The 18221-nt window shown below is 41.5% G+C and overlaps 1 protein-coding gene across 4 annotated transcripts in view; it reads left to right on the forward strand.

Moving 5' to 3' along the window:
• Window positions 1–2557: 2557 nt before the first annotated feature.
• Window positions 2558–18221, forward strand: part of SEC11A (SEC11 homolog A, signal peptidase complex subunit) — a 49052-nt gene continuing 33388 nt past the window's right edge. For 2 of the 4 annotated variants that reach the window (XM_081227949.1, XM_081227951.1), the window contains exon 1: window positions 2558–2913. In XM_081227949.1, the coding sequence (XP_081084075.1) occupies window positions 2863–2913 (51 nt within the window). In that variant the 5' untranslated portion in view covers window positions 2558–2862. The remainder of the gene's footprint in view (window positions 2914–18221) is intronic. The other 2 variants (XM_081227950.1, XM_081227948.1) reach the window with 2 other exon arrangements.

Genomic DNA, 18221 nt, shown 5'->3' on the forward strand with positions numbered 1-18221 from the left:
GGGTATATTGTGAATAATGCTACTAGGAACATGGGTGTACAAAAACCTCTTCAAGACCCTGCTGTCAATTCTGTTGGGTATATACCCAGCAGTGGAGTGGCTAGGTTGCCTGTCATGTTTTAATCTTTTATGGTGAGAATGTACTCATGTATTATTTGTATAATTTAAAACATATGGAGAAAAGAGTCAGGTACTGTTAAGAAAGCTGGGGATAGAAGGGTGGAAAAGGTCCCTGCCCTCACAGAGTTTGTGTGTATTTCTCTCCACAGGCCTTCCTAATTTGGAGAAATCAGGAATTCATATTTCAACTCAGTAAGTGTGGGTTACCTATGGGCAACAGTTAGGGATACCTCATCCCCCAACACACACATGTATTTTAAATTCAGCAGATATTTGTTGGGTGCCCAATACTACTTGTCAGGTTGTACGTTTGCCACTGGGAATTTAACAACAAACAAGAAATCAATGGTTCTTTTTTCTTTTTCTTTCTTTGTAACAGCTTTATTGTGATATAATTCACATCCCATACAGCTTACCAATTTAAAGTGTCAATTCAGTGGTTTTTAGTATATTCATAGGGTTGTACAGTTATCACCACAATCAATTTTAGAACATTTTCAACACCCCACCAAAAAAGAAACCCTATACCCATTAATATCACTTCCCATTTCTCCCAATGCTCCCAGCCCTAGGCAACCACTGCTTTCTGTCTTTATGGATTTGCCTATTCTGGACATCTTACATAAATGGCATCATATAATTCATGGTCTTTTGTGACTAGCTTCTCTCATTAAGAAGAAATGTTTTAAGAACCTAATGTTTTAAAGGTTCATCTGTGTTGTAGTATTTCTTTTTGTTGCTAAATAATATTCCATTGTATGGATATACCATATTTTGTTCATCCCTTCATCAGTTGATGAATATTTGGGTTATTTGCACTTTTTGGTTATTATGAATTATGCTGTCATGAACATTCATGTGCAAGTTTTTGTGTGGACATATGTTCTTAGTCCTCTTAGATATATACCTTGGAGTGGAATTGCTGGTTAATATGGTCAAGATAGTAACTACAGGAATATAGTTAATATGTTTAACCTTTTGAGGAACTGCTCTGTTTTCTAAAGTGGCTGCACCATTTTACATACCCACCACCAGTGTTCCATCCTCCACCAAACTCATAATAAAAACTGTCTTTTTTATTATAACCATCCTTAAATATACTTCTTTATTGTGAAATAATTTTCAATTTAAAGAATTGCAAGGATAGTACAGAGAGTTCCAGTGCTATTTCCTCACTCAGCTTCCCCTGGTGTGAGATAATCAATATTTTGAAAAAGATAGAAATAACAGCCAGAGACCAGTTCTGGTTTTTCTTGTCCTAGGTGTGTGTTAAGAGCTTCTGCCAGTCAAAGCAAAGACTATTTATATACAGACATGCCTGACTTATAATGGTTTGACTTACAATTTTTGTATTACTTTAACCATGGTGTGAAGGTGATAAGCATTCACTAGAAACTGTACTTCTTTTCCCAGTATGATACTCTCTTCTGATGGCGGGCAGCAGCAGCAAGCCACAGCTCCCAGTCAGCCACATGAGCACAGATGGCAAACAACCAGTATACTTACAAACTTTTGTAGCCACACAACCATTGTCTTTCACTTTCAGTACAGTAGTCAATAAATTACATGAGATATTAAACACTTTATTATAAAATACACTTGTGTAGGACTTCCCCAGTGGTCCAGTGGTTAAGACTCCACACTTCCACTGCAGGGGCCATGGGTTCGGTCCCTGGTCCGGGAAGTTCCACATGCCCAACACTGCGGCAAAAAAATAAAAACAAAAAACGGTTTGCGTCAGATGATTTTGCCCAACCGTAGGCTAGTGTGTGCTCTGCTTGCTTAAGGTAGGCTAGGCCAAGCTACGATGTTCAGTAGATTAGGCGTATTGAATGCATTTTTGAATTATGGTATTTTCAATTTACCATGGGTTTATTGGGAGGTAAGTCAAGGAAGATCTGTATAGAGACAGAAGTCAGCGATAAGAGGGTCACATTATGGTGCCCAAGGTAACAAAACCAGGAGGTTTTCGTCTAGTAGACAATCAGATCCTGTTAGCAAGGTCAATTTCGGGGAGGAAGGGACTACCTCACAACCCACACTACTGGTGGTCTCATCACACGGTTGCATGGTTTGGTAGTTTTCTAATCCTACCGGGTTGTTTTCTCTCCAGCCACGGGTTTCTTAAACTCCTGAAAGCGTCAGGCAGTGCTTTGAAAGTCACATCCTCCGCCCTTACCCAACAGCACTTTATTTAAACACCTCAGCCGTCAGTTTCCCGTAGCGCAGGAGACCGGCCGCAGCAGAGGAAGCAAGGCCTGTCGGAACATCCAGGGCCACACCCAGACCCACGACTGGGGCTTGAACGCGCCGGCCGCTCAGGGGCCTTTTCTGCCCTCAGACTCCAGAAACACGGCTCCCTATTGGCCAGGCGTGCACCAGGGCCCGCCTTCTGGAAGTTGCAGGGCGGCCTCCTATCTAACCCCGAGTGGCGGCCTCCGTGTAGGGCCACGGGGCTGAGAGCGGGAAGTGGGCTTCATTCTGTTCTCAGCAGACGAGGTTAGGGGTACGACAGCCCTCCTACAGCGAGGTCAGGCCAGGAGTCTGGAATTAGGACGGTCGCGAGACCCTTTGTCTGCTCGCCCCGGCGGAGGGGCGGGGCCGCGCCGGTTCCGCCCCGGAAGCGGAAGTGCGGGCACCCTGGGGTTCTGTCCAGTGAGAGGTTGGCCCGTGCGCCAGCCGTTCCTCCGGCTGGTCATATCTCGCCGTCTCTTCTGCCCGTGTCCCATCGCCGGCCCCGCCATGCTTTCTCTAGATTTTTTGGACGATGTGCGGCGGATGAACAAGCGGCAGGTGAGATTGGCCGCCCACTGTTCCCCTTGTCCCTTCGACGCTGCCACTGCTGTGCCCCGCGGACCTCTGGGCCCCAGTGTGAGGGCCGGAGCGGGTCTGACGCCTGGATTATTCCATCTCTTTGTGGGGTCTGTGTCCAGAGGTAGCTTTATCCGCCCCCTATTTTTAGCCTCTGGCTGATACGGGACCTTCTAGGGGCGGAGCGGGAAGCCTGGTCTTCACGTTCCATTGCCCCCTGTGAGGCAGGGAAGCAAGTGGAAGCCGTAGGGCTCTTTGTAAGTGGGAGTTGGGGTTGCTTATTGTTTTAGGCTTAGTAAAGCGGCAAACTCGTGATTTCTCCAGTCGCAGCGACTTCCGATGGATTCCGGCAGCTAGGTTTAGCAGTTCACCGCTACTCTGGGATGCTCGGGAAGGCAGTTGTAAGGCCCCACAAAAGCCGTTTGGCTACTTTGAGCCCGTTACAACCCTTCTAGTACAGCTGGGTCTCAGCGGGCTGTCCTGACTTCCTTGAACCACCTCTGAGTTCAGAGTTGAAACAGTTACTCTCCTTGCCCTTGAGTCCGCTTAGCATTAAGGTATACCTCAGAATCCTCGGGTATACCTCCCATTATTAGTGGTACAGGGATCCTGAAACTTCCATCTCCTGATTTAGTCCTTAAACTTTACTCCGTCTTGAACTTACAGATCATATTCCAAATGGTACTGGGAATACTGTAATTATTTAGTCATTGGAACAAGTTGCTCCTTTCTGTCTTCTACACCAAGTGTGTCTGTAGAGCCCACTTTTGCTTGCCTCGGACCTTTTTATAGTGTTTTGCTGTTAAGAAGTGTCCTGATGTCACTGTTAAAGGTTTTTCTCTTGGACTTTTATTATGCACTATTTATATTTACCATTTAGGGAAGAAGATATACAACTTCCCCTTACTCCCCTTCAGACCTCTTCTTAGACATGTTTCCTAATTCATTCAGTCATAATTGATCATTTTTTTCCCCAAATTGCACAAAACGTTTCAGATTCTCACTAGTATAGTGTTTTTTCATGCATATCTGAATTTCTAGGTGCAGAGACATTGCTTTGAAGAAACTCTTCTTTTGGGCCTACTGTTTATTGTACCCTGTGCTAGGTACAATGAGAGAAATGCAAAGATAGATAAGACAGATTCTGCCTTCAAGGAGCATAAATATGTAGAAAATGACTAAGGCAGAACAGTAACTATTTTGAGCTCTTGCTATGTGTGAAATGCTTTATATACCTGTGAGGTAGATAATGTTATTCCCATTATACAAGTGGAGAAAATAAGCAACCTCCCAGAGATTGTTAGGAGGGGATGTGAAGGATTGGATAGCATGGGGATGGGATGAGGGAAAGTTAGAAATGAGGTTTTACCTGCACATAATATCTGGGGGAAAAAATGGATACTGACTGTAGGTACCGAGAGCTAATTAGATGAAAAGAGGGAAACTAGAAGTTTCATCAAATGTCTGATTAATTTGAGTTGTAATTTTTTTTTCCTATCAGGTTCATAGAGGAATAGTTTAGTACAGTAAACTCCATCCAGGGGAATTCCCTGGTGGTCCAGTGGTTAGGATTCCGCGCTTCCACTGGGTGGGGTCTGGGTTTGATCCCTGGTCAGGGAACTGAGATCCCACAAGCTGTGTGGCATGGCCAAAAAAAAAAAAGAACAAACAAACAAACCTCCATCCATTTAAAGCGTATCAGGTGATAAGTTTCTACAGTTATATACACCCATTACAATCAAGATACAGAACATTTCTGTCACCCACAAGATCCCTTTGTAGTTCATTTCCTTAGCACTTGGCAACCACTGATTTGCTTTTTTGTCAGTATAGATGGGTTTGCTTTTTTTTTTTTTTTTTTTTTTTTTTTTAAGTTTATTTATTCATTTTTTTAATTAGTTTCTGCTTTATAACAAAGTGAATCAGTCATACATATACATCTGTTCCCACATCCCTTCCCTCATGCATCTCCCTCCCTCCCACCCTCCCCATCCCACCCCTCCAGGCGGTCACAAAGCACCGAGCTGATCTCCCTGTGCTCTGCGGCTGCTTCCCACTATCTATCTACCTGACGTTTGGTAGTGTATACACGTCCATGCCTCTCTTTCGCCTTGTCACAGCCCACCCTTCCCCCTCCCCATATCCTCAAGTCCATTCTCAAGTAGGTCTGCGTCTTCATTCCCGTTTTGCCCCTAGGTTCTTCATGACATTTTTTTTTTAAATTCCGTATATATGTGTTAGCATACGGTATTTGTCTTTCTCTTTCTGACTAACTTCACTCTGTATGACAGACTCTAGGTCTATCCACCTCATTACAAATAGCTCAGTTTCGTTTCTTTTTATGGCTGAGTAATATTCCATTGTATATATGTGCCACATCTTCTTTTTTTTTTTTTTTTAATATTTTATTTATTTATTTATTTAGCTAGCTGCACACAGGATCTTCATTGCAGCATGTGGGATCTTTAGTTGCGGCATGAGGGATCTTTAGTTGTAGCATGTGGGATCTAGTTCCCCGACTAGGGATCGAACCCGGGCCCTCTGCATTGGGAGCGTGGAGTCTTAGCCACTGGACCACTAGGGAAGTCCCTGGTTTGTATTTGATAGAAATGAAATCACAGAGTATGTATTCTTTTGAGCTGCAAGTTTTAATTGATTTTTAACACCTTACTCAAGACTTTTGTTTACAGTATGTAATTTTTATTTTTGTCTGCTTCACAGTTTTCAAAATTAAAGTGTTTCACTACTTTCATGGCATCCAATACACTGTTGCCAGATTAATGTCTTCACTCCTGCCCTCCAACCTTCAGTAGATCCCATTGCCTTGTAGGTTAAGTCCAAACCCCTTAGAATGGCATTTGAAGTAAGTCCCAGTCATTTTACAGTCTGCCGTTTCTCACTGTTTCAGTCTTGTCCCAGTTTACTCTTCCTGCCTGTTTCATTTCACTGTGTATATGAACATTGTTCTATTCAAACTTTGTGTCTTCAGAACTCCCCTTGTATTATTTCTGAGTCTTTGTGGACCACCCTAGACTATTAGGTGATCTCTAAAGCCCTTTTAGCTGTTATGTACTGTTCTATTTGTCTTCTCCCCTTTGCAGTGTGGCTCTTTTACTGTAGTGTCAGAGCACAGTGTTCCTCAGGCTTTTCTTAATCCATGAAGCCCTGATTTGTAGTTTGCCTGTTTCTGTGGTAAATACTTCCAACATGGTTGATTTCAAGCTGCTAACGTGACATCACTGAATGTGGAATTAGGAAGAAATGTGGTAGCATGCAACTGTAATTTCCACCTTATAGGTAAAATTTTAAAAATAATCTCAAGAACACAGATAATAGTAAAATGTAGTAAAATAGTTAGAAACTGATTTAGAGTATTTAGTGACTTTGTTTTTTAAGTAATTTAATTGTACTAATTTTTAATAACACTGTTTAACAACCAGCTTGCAAGATTCCTGAAAATTGAGCAGGTTGGCTCCAGCACACCTCTGGTTGTAGGTTAGTTTCTTGATGCCCATTGAGGTAACCTTTGTGTGCAGAAAAGCCTGTTTAGAATTCTTATATTTAAAAACATAATATTCAATTTGTAAAACCTAAAATTTTAAAACCAAGTTCTTAAACCTTTCAGAATCAGTTTTCAAATCTTATCCTATTTAAAGTCTAGCAGCTGGTGGGGTCTTAGTTCCCTAACCAGGGATTGGACCCGGGCTCTCGGCAGTGAAAGCGCCAAGTCCTAACCACTGGACCACCAGACTGACCTGCCAGGGAATTCCCAGGTCTAACAAATTTTAACAATCACTTTTAAGGGCCTTTGAATATTTGGGCTAATTTATAAACAGACATCTTAAAAACATTAAATTTAACTTATAAATTTAAAGAATTTCCTTTTTAAGAACATCGATTATTCAACAAACACCACTGCATACTTATATAATTTTTATAAATCTGGAGCTTAGGTTCTCCTAAATGTTTCAACATTTGAATATAAGGTATAAATAGTAAGCTTTCTGATTAAAATAATAAATCTACAATTGATTGTACATTTAAAATTGGAATTACAAACCTGACCTATTACTTTTATATTCCAAATTCTCTTAAATTTTACAAAAACTTAAGATACCAAATATGCACAGCACCCTTAACATAAAAGTATTAATACTATACATAATTTCCTTTAAGCATTTCTGTTCTTAATTATGCATTTTCCTGGAGTGAAAAGATGCTTATTCACTAAGTAAATATGTCATGCCAAGTAATTTTTATATTAATTTCATGTGTAGTTCTCTGCTTGCTGAGAATTCTTAATGATCAGAGGATATTGGCCAGCATGTGACTAGATCCATGTTTGAGCCCTGATGGGACTAATCTGACTTTCACAGAATTTGCTTTATTAGCTCCTCCTTAGGCCTTTTGCATTACTTGATTGAATTTTGCATTTCTTTGGATTTTAATTATCTGTATGTTTTCCTACCTAAATCTGAAGACCGTAGGACTTGGCACGATCCTTTCTTTTTATTTATTTATTTATTTAGTTAGTTAGTTAGTTAGTTAGTTAGTTAGTTATTAATATTTTAGCTGTGCCTCACAGCATGTGGGATCTTAGTTCCCTGACCAGAGATCAAACCCCTGCCCCCTGCAGTAGAAGCGCTGAGTCTTAACCACTGGACCGCCAGGGAAGTCCCTCTTTTTATGTTTTACAGTCTTCTTAGGATCCCTTAACTCTTTTTTTTTTTTTAATTTACTTATTATTTTTTATTTTGGCTGTGCTGGGTCTTCATTTTGGCACACAGGATCTTTGTTGTGGCATGTGGACTCTTAGCTGTGGCATGCATGTGGGATCTAATTCCCCAGCCAGGCATTGAACCCTGGCCCCCTGCATTGGGTGTGCGGAGTCTTACCCACTGGGCCACAAGGGAAGTCCCTCACTTAACTCCTTTTTTTAAAAAATAAATTTATTTATTTATGGCTGCATTGGGTCTTCGTTGCTGCACGCAGGCTTTCTCTAGTTGTGGCGAGCCGGGGCTGCTCTTTGTTGTGCACAGGCTTCTCAGTGCAGTGGCTTCTCTTGTTGCAGAGCATGAGCTCTAGGTATGCGGGCTTCAGTAGTTGTGGCTCAATGGCTCTATAGCACAGACTCAGTAGTTGTGGCGCATGGGCTCAGTTGCTCTGCAGCATGTGGGATCTTCCCAGACCAGGGCTTGAACCTGTGTCTCCTGCATTGGCAGGCGGATTCTTAACCACTGAGCCACCAGGGAAGTCCTCACTTAACTCTTAATGGCTATTGTAGTGATACCTGATTGAATTCTGGATATCTTTGGTAACTTTTTTTTTAATGAATTGGCCCTCTGGTGAAGCACATAGAAGCCTAGATTTTTCCTAGGCTTGGACCTAATATGAGTAAGTGTGCTGCAAATAGGAGGTATATACAGCACAGAGGACAGATCGATTACTTTTTTTGATTATTGAAAACTAATCTGGTCTTGTTTAGGATCAGGAAACTCTTTATCACTGGCAGGGTATCAAAATTCAGTAATAAATTGCCAAGTTTCAATGTAGAAACATCAGTCTCCGTTATACACACAAGGAAATCACAAGTAAAATTATGTTAAAAACTGCACTTACTGTCCTCGAATATATTCTTCTTGAGCATCCAAAAATCATTCTTCATCCTGTATAACTTTGAGCAAATCTAGAATAGAGTGCCATAGTAAGGATTAGGCATTTACTTGTTATGGTTCTTAGATACTTCATATTTTTTAGGTTCTTTTTCCCCCCATAGTATTCTGTCCATGGACATACAGACAAACATGATTATTTATTCTCATGCCAGATGCCACAAGCCTCCAACAATAAAGACAAATTCCACTTAAGCAGAAATTATGACCATAACTCTTCTTCAAAAGAGTTGTCTTTTGAGACTTCCCTGGCAGTCCAGTGGTTTAAGACTTTGTGCTTCCACTGCTGGGGGCACAGGTTGGAACCCTGGTCGGGGAACTAAGACCCTGCATGCCACGCAGCGTAGACAAAAAAAAAAAAAAGAGTTGTCTTTTCTGACTTCAAGGAAGGATGTGAGGTAGAGTATCCAAACACAGAAGATGTTCATGGGGATAGAATGCTTTGTCTGAAAAATATGGCTTATCGGTCAGGGTTTAGTCTGGGAAGCAGAACCACTATGAATATTTTAGAATTAAGGGATTTATTATAGGAATAAGATTTTATACAATTGTAGGAGAAGCTGGATGAGTCAGGAGTGTAAAACAGAGATGCAGAAACAGAATGTCACCAGTTCTTCTGTAGCACTGTTATGGGTAGATGGAAGCTTGCTATGGAATCTGGGGTTAGATTCCACATCTGGCTGATGGAGTGGAATCACACCAAGGGAGAGTAGATGAAGTCTGTGGAAGGCTGTTGCCTCTACAGCTCATTTCTGGATGTGGAGCAGGGGAATGCGAGGACAAACTGGATTCTGCCAGGCCTTTAATGTCTGTCTCTCACCATGTCTAACCACAGTGACCTTCAGCATGGTAGCATCTGCTTCTCTTTCACCTTCTAGGCCTTGGGCAGATTTCTCTTTGCTAAATCTAATTCAGAACCATACATGGAGGGGGGTTTGGGGAAGCCTAGTTCTAGCTAAGCCAATTTGGCAAAACTACTGTAGTTTTCAAAACTATTCTAGTCTACCCTTTGTCAGCTCAGCAGTTATATACACCGCTTTTAATCATATTTCACTTTTCAAATAAACATAAAACAAGATTATACTTCTGTCTAATATGCAGCTTTCCTTTGTTTCTGTAATTGGCTACATGGTTGTAGCTGTCATCTTTCTTCTTAACCATTCCACATTCCTTTTGCTCTCAGCAAGATCCTACATTGGTCATAGTTTCTTGCATTACGGTGTGACCCGAACCTTGATTATTAAAGGGTAATGTCATGAGGAGTCCTGCCTGAACTGGATTGTTACAGTTTTCACTAACTTTTATTGTAAGACATGGAAGTACTAAGAAAGGCCTCAGAGGATTCTTTATATTCCTATATATTCACTTCCCTCATTATGTAGTAACAAACCTCTGTTTTTCTCTGATGGTCAGGGTCAGTCCCCTTTGCCAGTAAGTAACCACCCCGTTCCCTGCATTTTGGTTCACTGGCGTGAGTATCCCAAAGTGGCGAGGGGGCAGACTCAACTTCCAGTTTAATGGAACCACTGTGTCTCCTGGTGGAAGGAAATCTCCTTTAGGAGTGAAAACATCTCTTTTTTTGGCTGCGTTGGGCAGCTTGTGGAATCTTAGTTCCCCGAACAGGGATTGAATCCAGGCCATGGCAGTGAAAGCGCCAAGTCCTAACCACTGGACCTCCAGGGAATTCCCAGGAATGAAAACTTCTAAACCAGCAGAACCGAAAACTATGAGGCTGGGAAGCAGAAATTTCACTAGCAGATTATTAGGAGTAGTAGTGGGAGGAGTCACTTCCATTCCCACCCTTTAATTCTGGACTAGTGAATCCTACTTACAGAAGAAATTGGTTGCTGATTAAGAGCATATACCACATACTGGAGGACATTAGACATTATCCCAGCCCAACAAAGTGTTGCTGCTGTCTAGCTAGTACTGTAGCTGTCTTCAAAAGGCCATTTGTATCACTCAGAAGATAGAAACAACACCAGTAATTGAACAGAGAAAAATTAAATACAAAGAATTGTTAACTGGTAAAAGATGCTCAACCACTAAAATGTGTAAAAGAGGACTCTTAAGGTGTTCAGAAATAGCGTATGCAGAAAACAGTTATTACCTTCTAGGATAAGGGAGTGAACAAAGAACTAGCAAAATACCTCCCTCCACCCCCCTTCACCCCTTCTTAACCTGAGATGTAGACCTCTTTGGAGAGGGTGTGGCTGTCACAGGGACTTGCAATGACATTTGCCAGAGCAGTGAGCTGGAGCTTGTCAATAGAATTGGCCTGCTGGGAGGTTGAGAAATTTGCCAGAGTGTGTGTGGGCAGGAGCCAGTCTGTGATGGTCTCTGAAGTGAGTAATAGGAGACTTCCAGTACACAGATCCACTAGCTACTGGGTGAAATAAAAACACTCCATGGGAAGAGAAGCCCCTCCCACTCTCTATCACCTTGCTGTGGCCCTGCAGTGCCTTTATTAATAAAACCTAACATCATTGAGCCAACTGGAAAAGGTGCCCCTGTTTATAGGCTCAGCCTAGTAACACAAAGAAGGATGGATTTGGTGCTGAGAGATAATAAATTGATAATGCCTACTGTTCCACTGTTCTTTCAGGCCAGCCATTTAAGATGATGGAGGACACAGTGAGACCAGTGAAATTCATGACTGTGTGCCCACTGTTGTGCTTTAATTACCTATAAGTTCCCTGGTCAGAAGCAGTGTTGTATGGAATACCATGATGCGGAATAAGGCATTCTGTAAGTTCATGGATGGTGGTTTTGACGGAAATACTGAAGACAAGGAAGACAGGTCCATATACAGAGTCTATTCTAGATAGAAGAAATTGCTGCCCCTTCCATGATGGAAGTGATCCAGTATCAGGAATGGTGGCATTGTTGGTCTTTGCAGTTGGCAGTCTAGGCACTCATCATTGGCTAGAACCAAACTAGTCTTGGTGAGTGAAAGTCCACATTGCTAACCTTCATCTTGGCTGCTACAGCCACTTTGATCATGAGTCCATTGGGTAAGACATGGATGGCTAGGGAAAGAGGCCGCTGACATCCACAAAACAGGTAATTTTATCCGCCTGATTATTAAGATACTCTTCTGCTGAGGTAATTCTTTGGTGGGACACAAATATCTTCACATTCTGTGTACCTACTTGGAAAGCTCCATCCACATACCTTTTCCCCAAACCTCTTGTCTCTAACTTTCCAGTGATGTCTCTTCAAAGTCCCTGGCCATCCAGCCAAATTGCTGGTCACTCTTGAATCAGTATAAATCCACACCTGTGGCCATCTCTCCTTCCGGGAAAAGCAAACAATTATTGTATCACTTGAAGTTCTGCCCATGGGAGGATTTCCCTTCATCATAATCCTTTATGGTGAACCCTGAATGGGGATGTCATGGCACAGCTGTCTACTTTCAGTTGGTGCTAGATGGTTCACATAGAACCATCATCTAAACACCAGGCCTAAAGTCTTCTTCAGTCAGCTGGTCATAGGGAACTCCCCATGGGGCGAGAGGTGTAAGCTGAGAGAGAAGAAGCAATGTAGCGTGAGTAGGAGCCATGAGTATCTGAGTCACTTGCTCATACAACTTACTTGTGTCTTTAGGACCTGCTTGAGCCCAATCTTGTATATACTACTTACAATGGATGATGGAGTACTGCTGTGAATGCCCAACTTTATGGCTTGGTGGATCTGGCAGCATCCAGTTCATGCTGAGGAGTTCAGGTTATATGGTAACTTGGTGATCCATGGTCTAGTGTTTAGTCTCTTCTAGAATTCAGCAGCTAGCTAGAAGCTGTTAGAGAGGAGGAGAATAGTTCTCCAAAGGATACCATGGCTTTGCCCCCAAATCCAAAGACCTGTGCTGTTGTTCACCTGTGTAGGACTGCCAGAGGCTCTCCATCTGTCAGATATTTCAGTTACCATGAGACCTTCTGGGTCTTACGGCCCAAGTGATAGAACAGCTTGCATGGGAGCTTGGACCTGTTGCACAGCCCTCCTCAAAACTGGATCAAAATTGGTTTACTAGGTCAGTAGGTTGGAGTAGCACACCCAAATGAGGTATATATTGCCTCTGAAATCCAAAGAGGTCCACTAGGCTTTAAGTTTCTTAGTAGTAACAGGAACCAGATGCAGCAACTTGTTCTTCGTCTTGGAAGGGATATCTTAACATGACTGGGGCCACTGAACCCCAAGAATTTTCATGGGGATAGGAATTTCTGTGGGATTTATTTCTCACACTCTGGCCACATATATGTTTTACCAAGGTGTCTAGGTCATGAGGTTCAACCACCCAGTCTACTCACTGTGATATCATCAATATAGTGAACATGTTTACTCTGTGAATGTTGGGCCAATCAAGGTCCCCATGGACCTTTACGATAGAAAGCTCCAGGGCTAATTGAGCCCTCAAGTAGGCCCTGCCACCAAAAGCATACTGCTTCTGGTGGTCTTATTTCTCTTGCTACAGGAATCCTCAGGGATAGGAAACTGTCAAAAACGCGGAATGAGCCTCTTTTAAGTTGGAACTGCTAGAAGCTGATGATTGTCTTACTAAGACAGGGAACCTAACTTTTTATTTTAATCACCTAGACTTATTAAGAATATGTAACTTTTAGTTTTGATTGGTTATGCAGTTATTGCTACATGTAGTAGCATTGTTAAGGACTATGATATTCTGCATTACAAGCTAAATTATGGTTTGAGCCTAGAATATCACTTATAGCAAGAAATAGGGGTGGAGAGGACAGCAAGAGCCAGATTATGGAAGGCCCTGTATACTCAGAGGTTCAGAATTTATCCTATAGGTAGTGAGGGAAGGTTTTTTTGTTTTTTGCAGTACGCGGGCCTCTCACTGTTGTGGCCTCTCCCGTTGTGGAGCACAGGCTCCAGCTCTCGCCAGCATTGTGTGTTTTCAGACTTTTAGATTTTCGCCATTCTAATAAATGAAAAGTGGTATCTCAGGACAGTCTTACTTTGTATTTCCCTCGTTATCCGTTTGGTTGAACATATTTTCATATGATTTTGGAGTTGTTTTTATTTCATTTTCCGTGAACTAGCAGTTCATAATCCTTTGCCTATTTTCCTTTTGGATTGTTGCTATTGATTTCTAGGAGCTCTTTATAGGAAGATTATTAGTCTTTTGTCGTATATATTGTAAACGTTTTCTCCCAGTTTGTCTTTTGATTTAGCTTATAGTATAATTTGCCATGCAAAGTTGTCAAATTTTTTTTTGGTTATTTGCTCTTTTATTTTGTTTTGGGTAGTCAGATTTACCCATCTTTTCTTCATGGCTTCTGGATTTCAGGTCAGTTTAAAAAACCTCCTTTAAGGCTTCCCTGGTGGCGCAGTGGTTGAGAGTCCGCCTGCCGGTGCAGGGGACACGGGTTTGTGCCCCGGTCCAGGAGGATCCCACATGCCGCGGAGCGGCTGGGCCCATGAGCCATGGCCGCTGGGCCTGCGCGTCTGGAGCCTGTGCTCCGCAACGGGAGGGGCCCCAACAGTAAGAGGCCCGCGTACCGCAAAAAAAAAAAACAAAAAAACCTCCTTTACTTCAAGGCCTTTCCTACTTTATTCTATTACTTTTGTGAATATGTGCTTTTAAAAAAAACAGCTTTATTGGAGTGTAAAGTATAAAAATTCACCCATTTTAAGTGTATAATTCATGGTTTTTGGTAAATTTATACGGTTGTGCACCTATCACCACAATCCAGTTTTAGAACATTTCCAACATCCCTGAAAGATCCTTCGTGCATTTTTACAGTCAATGCCTGTTTCCATTCACAGCCCCAGGCAGCCACTAATCTGCTTTGTATCTCTATGATTTGCCTTTACTAGACATTTTATTTTTTTATTTTATTTTTATCAACAATTAGCTTTTATGAAATCATTTTGTATAAATGGAATCCTATAAAATGTAGTCATTTGTAGCTGGTTGCTTGCTTGCTTTTTATTTTTGGCTGTGTTGGGTCTTCATTGCTGCACACGGGCTTTCTCTAGTTGTGGCGATCAGGGACTACTCTTCGTTGAGGTGTGTGGGGCTTCTCATTGCAGTGGCTTCTGTTGTTGCGGAGCACAGGCTCTAGGTGCTCAGGCTTCAGTATTTGCAGCACATGGCCTCAGTAGTTACGGCACGCAGGCCCTAGAGTGCACAGGCTTCAGTAGTTGGGGTGCGTGGGCTCAGTAGTTGTGGCCTGCAGGCTCTAGGGTGCAGGGTCAGTAGCTGTGGGGCATGGGCTTCATTGCTTCGCAGCATGTGGGATCTTCCCGGACCGGTGATCAAATCTGTGTCCCCTGCATTGGCAGGTGGATTCTTAAACACTGTGCCACCAGGGAAGTCCCTGATTGCTTTCATTTCACATGATTTTTTTAAATTGTGGTAAAATACACATAAAATTTTCTATCCTAACCATTTTTTAAACTATTATTTATTTTTTTTTTAATGGAAATGTCGTTGATCACAATGTTGTGTTAGTTGCAGGTGTACAGCAAAGTGATTCAGTTATACATAAATATATATGTATCTATTCTTTTTCAGATTCTTTTCCATTATAGGTTATTATGAGATATTGAATATAGTTCCCAGTATTCTACAGTAGGTCCTTGTTGTATCTTAACCTTTTTTTTTTTTTTTTTTTTTTTGGCGGTACGCGGGCCTCTCACTGCTGTGGCCTCTCCCGTCGCGGAACACAGTCTCCGAACGTGCAGGCCCAGTGGCCATGGCTCACGGGCCCAGCCGCTCCGCGGCATGTGGGATCCTCCCAGACCGGGGCACGAACCCATGTCCCCTGCATTGGCAGGTGGACTCTCAACCACTGCGCCACCAGGGAAGCCCAACCATTTTTTAAGTGTAGGGTTCAGTAGTGTTAAGTACATTCACATTGTTGAACAACCCATCTCTAGGACTCTTTTTATCTTGCAAAATTAGAACTCTGTACTCATTAAAAAACTCCCCATTCTCCCCTTCCCCCAGCCCATAGAAACTACCACTGTACTTTCTGTCTCTGTGAATTCGGCTTTTTTTTTTTTTTTTTTTAAAGAAGATGTTGGGAGTAGGAGTTTATTAATTAATTAATTTATTTTTGCTGTGTTGGGTCTTCGTTTCTGTGCGAGGGCTTTCTCTAGTGGTGGCAAGCAGGGGCCACTCTTCATCGCGGTGCGCGGGCCTCTCACTATCGCGGCCTCTCTTGTTGCGGAGCACAGGCTCCAGACGCGCAGGCTCAGCAGTTGTGGCTCACAGGCCTAGTTGCTCCGTGGCATGTGGGATCTTCCCGCCCCGGGGCACGAACCCGCGTCCCCTGCATCGGCAGGCAGACTCTCAACCACTGTGCCACCAGAGAAGCCCCTGTGAATTCGGCTTTTATTAATTTTTTTCTCATTATTTGTTTTCTATTTCACTGATTTCTGCTCTAAACTTTATTTCCTTCCTTGGTTACTTTGTGTTTAGTTTGCTATATTTTCTAGTTTCTTAAAGTGGAATCTTGGGTTATTGGGTTAAGGTCTTTCTTTTGAAATATATGTATTTAAAGCTATAGATTTCTCTCCAAGCAGTACTTTAGCTACATTACAGGAATTTTGACATGTTGTGTTTGTTTACACTCAGTTCAAAATATTTTGTAATTTCCCTGTGGTTCCTCTTTGAACCATGGGTTATTTGGGAAAAAATATTTCTAAGTATGTATTTGGGGGTTTTTCAAATTTCTCTCCAGCGCTGATTTCTAATTTAATTATATTGTAGTTGAAGAAAATAGTTTGTATGATTACAATCTTTTAAAATGAGTCCCCTTTTAAAATTTGCCTAGAGCCTGGTCTCTGGAGGATGTTTCATGTTTGTTTGAAAAGAATGTGTATTCTCCTGTGTGGGGTGGAGTGTTCTATAGATGTTTAGTTGGTTGAGGTATTCAAGTTTTCTATATCCTTGCTGATTTTCTGTCTTATTCTATCAACTATTAAGAAGAGAATGTTGAAGTCTCTAACTTTTTATCCTGAGATAGATCCTACTTAGTCATAAGGTATATATTGTTTGGTCTAAACATTTACTAAAATGTTACAGATACTTTTTATGTCTATATCCGTGATACCATTCTGTGGTTTTCTTGTAACATCTTTATCTGATTTGGGTATCAGTAATGTTGGCCTTCATAAAGTGAGTTGGGAAGTATTCCCTCTTCTGCAGTTTTCTGGAAGAGTTGGCATAGAATTATTATGATTTTTTTCTTTAAATGCTCGGTAGAATTGATTAGTGAATACTGTCTGAGCCTGGAGTTTTTCTTTGTGGGAAGGTTTTTAAATCGTAAATTCAGTTTCTTTAATAGGTCTGTTCAGGTCTATCTATTTCTTCTTCAGTGAGCTTTGGTACCGTGTATTTCAAGAATTAATATATTGGTATAAAGGTATTCACAATACTTATTATCCTTTTGATATTTTTATATTAGTACAAATTAATAAGTATTAGTCTAGTGATGTCACCTCTCTCATTCCTTCCTGATATCAATAATTCATATCTTTCTTTTTTTCCTCATTAGTCTGGCTAATTGATCTCCTCAAAGAACCAACCTTTGGGCCTCCCTGGTGGCGCAGTGGTTGAGAGTCCGCCTGCCGATGCAGGGGATACGGGTTCGTGCCCCGGTCTGGGAGGATCCCATATGCCGCGGAGCGGCTGGGCCCGTGAGCCATGGCCGCTGGGCCTGCGCATCCGGAGCCTGTGCTCCGCAACGGGAGAGGCCACAACAGTGAGAGGCCCGCATACCGCAAAAAGAAAAAAAAAAAAAAAAAAAGAACCAACCTTTGGTTTGCTTTTCTTTACTGTTTTCCTATCTTCAGTTTCACTTATTTCTACTCATATTTTTAGTATTTCTTTTTTGTGAGTTACTTTGGATTTCATTTGGTTTTCTTGGTGCTTTAAGGTGGAAGCTTAATTTGGGAAATCCACAAATATTTGGAAATTAAACAGTGCATTTCTAAATAACCCGAGGGTCAAAGGAGAATCCCAAGAGAAATTGCAAAATATTTTGAACTGAGTATAAACAAAAACACAACATATAATTTGAGACATTTCTGTTTTTCTTAACATAGGCCTTTACTACTATAAAATTCCCTTTACATACTACTTTAGGTGCATCCCAGAAATTTTGAAATGTTGTATTTTTATTCTCTTTTGATTTCTTCTTTTACCATGGGTGATTTAGAATAGAAGTGTTATTTGATTTCTAAACATTTGGGGGAATTTTTCAGGTATCTTTCTGTTACTGATTTCTATTTTCATTCCATTGTGATTGGAGAATACTCTTTGCATAATTCAAATCCCTTTCTATTTATTGAGACTTGTTTTGTGGTCTTGAATATGGTCTATCTTGGTGAATGTTCTGTGTGTACTTAAAAGGAATGTGTATCTGCTGTTGTTGGGCAGAATGTTCTGTAAATATCAGTTAGGTCAAATTGGTAGTGTTGCTCAAATCTGCTCTATGCTTATTGATTTTTTTGTCTTCCTGCTGTATCAGTTATTGAGAGGGGGTGTTGACATTTCTGACTATAACTATGGATTTGTCTATTTCTCCTATTCTTTTCCATTATGGTTTATCGCAGGATATTGAATATAGTTCCCTGTGGTATACATTA

This window comes from Mesoplodon bidens (assembly GCF_964165515.1).
Source record: "Mesoplodon bidens genome assembly, chromosome: 3".
NCBI lineage: Eukaryota > Metazoa > Chordata > Mammalia > Artiodactyla > Ziphiidae > Mesoplodon > Mesoplodon bidens.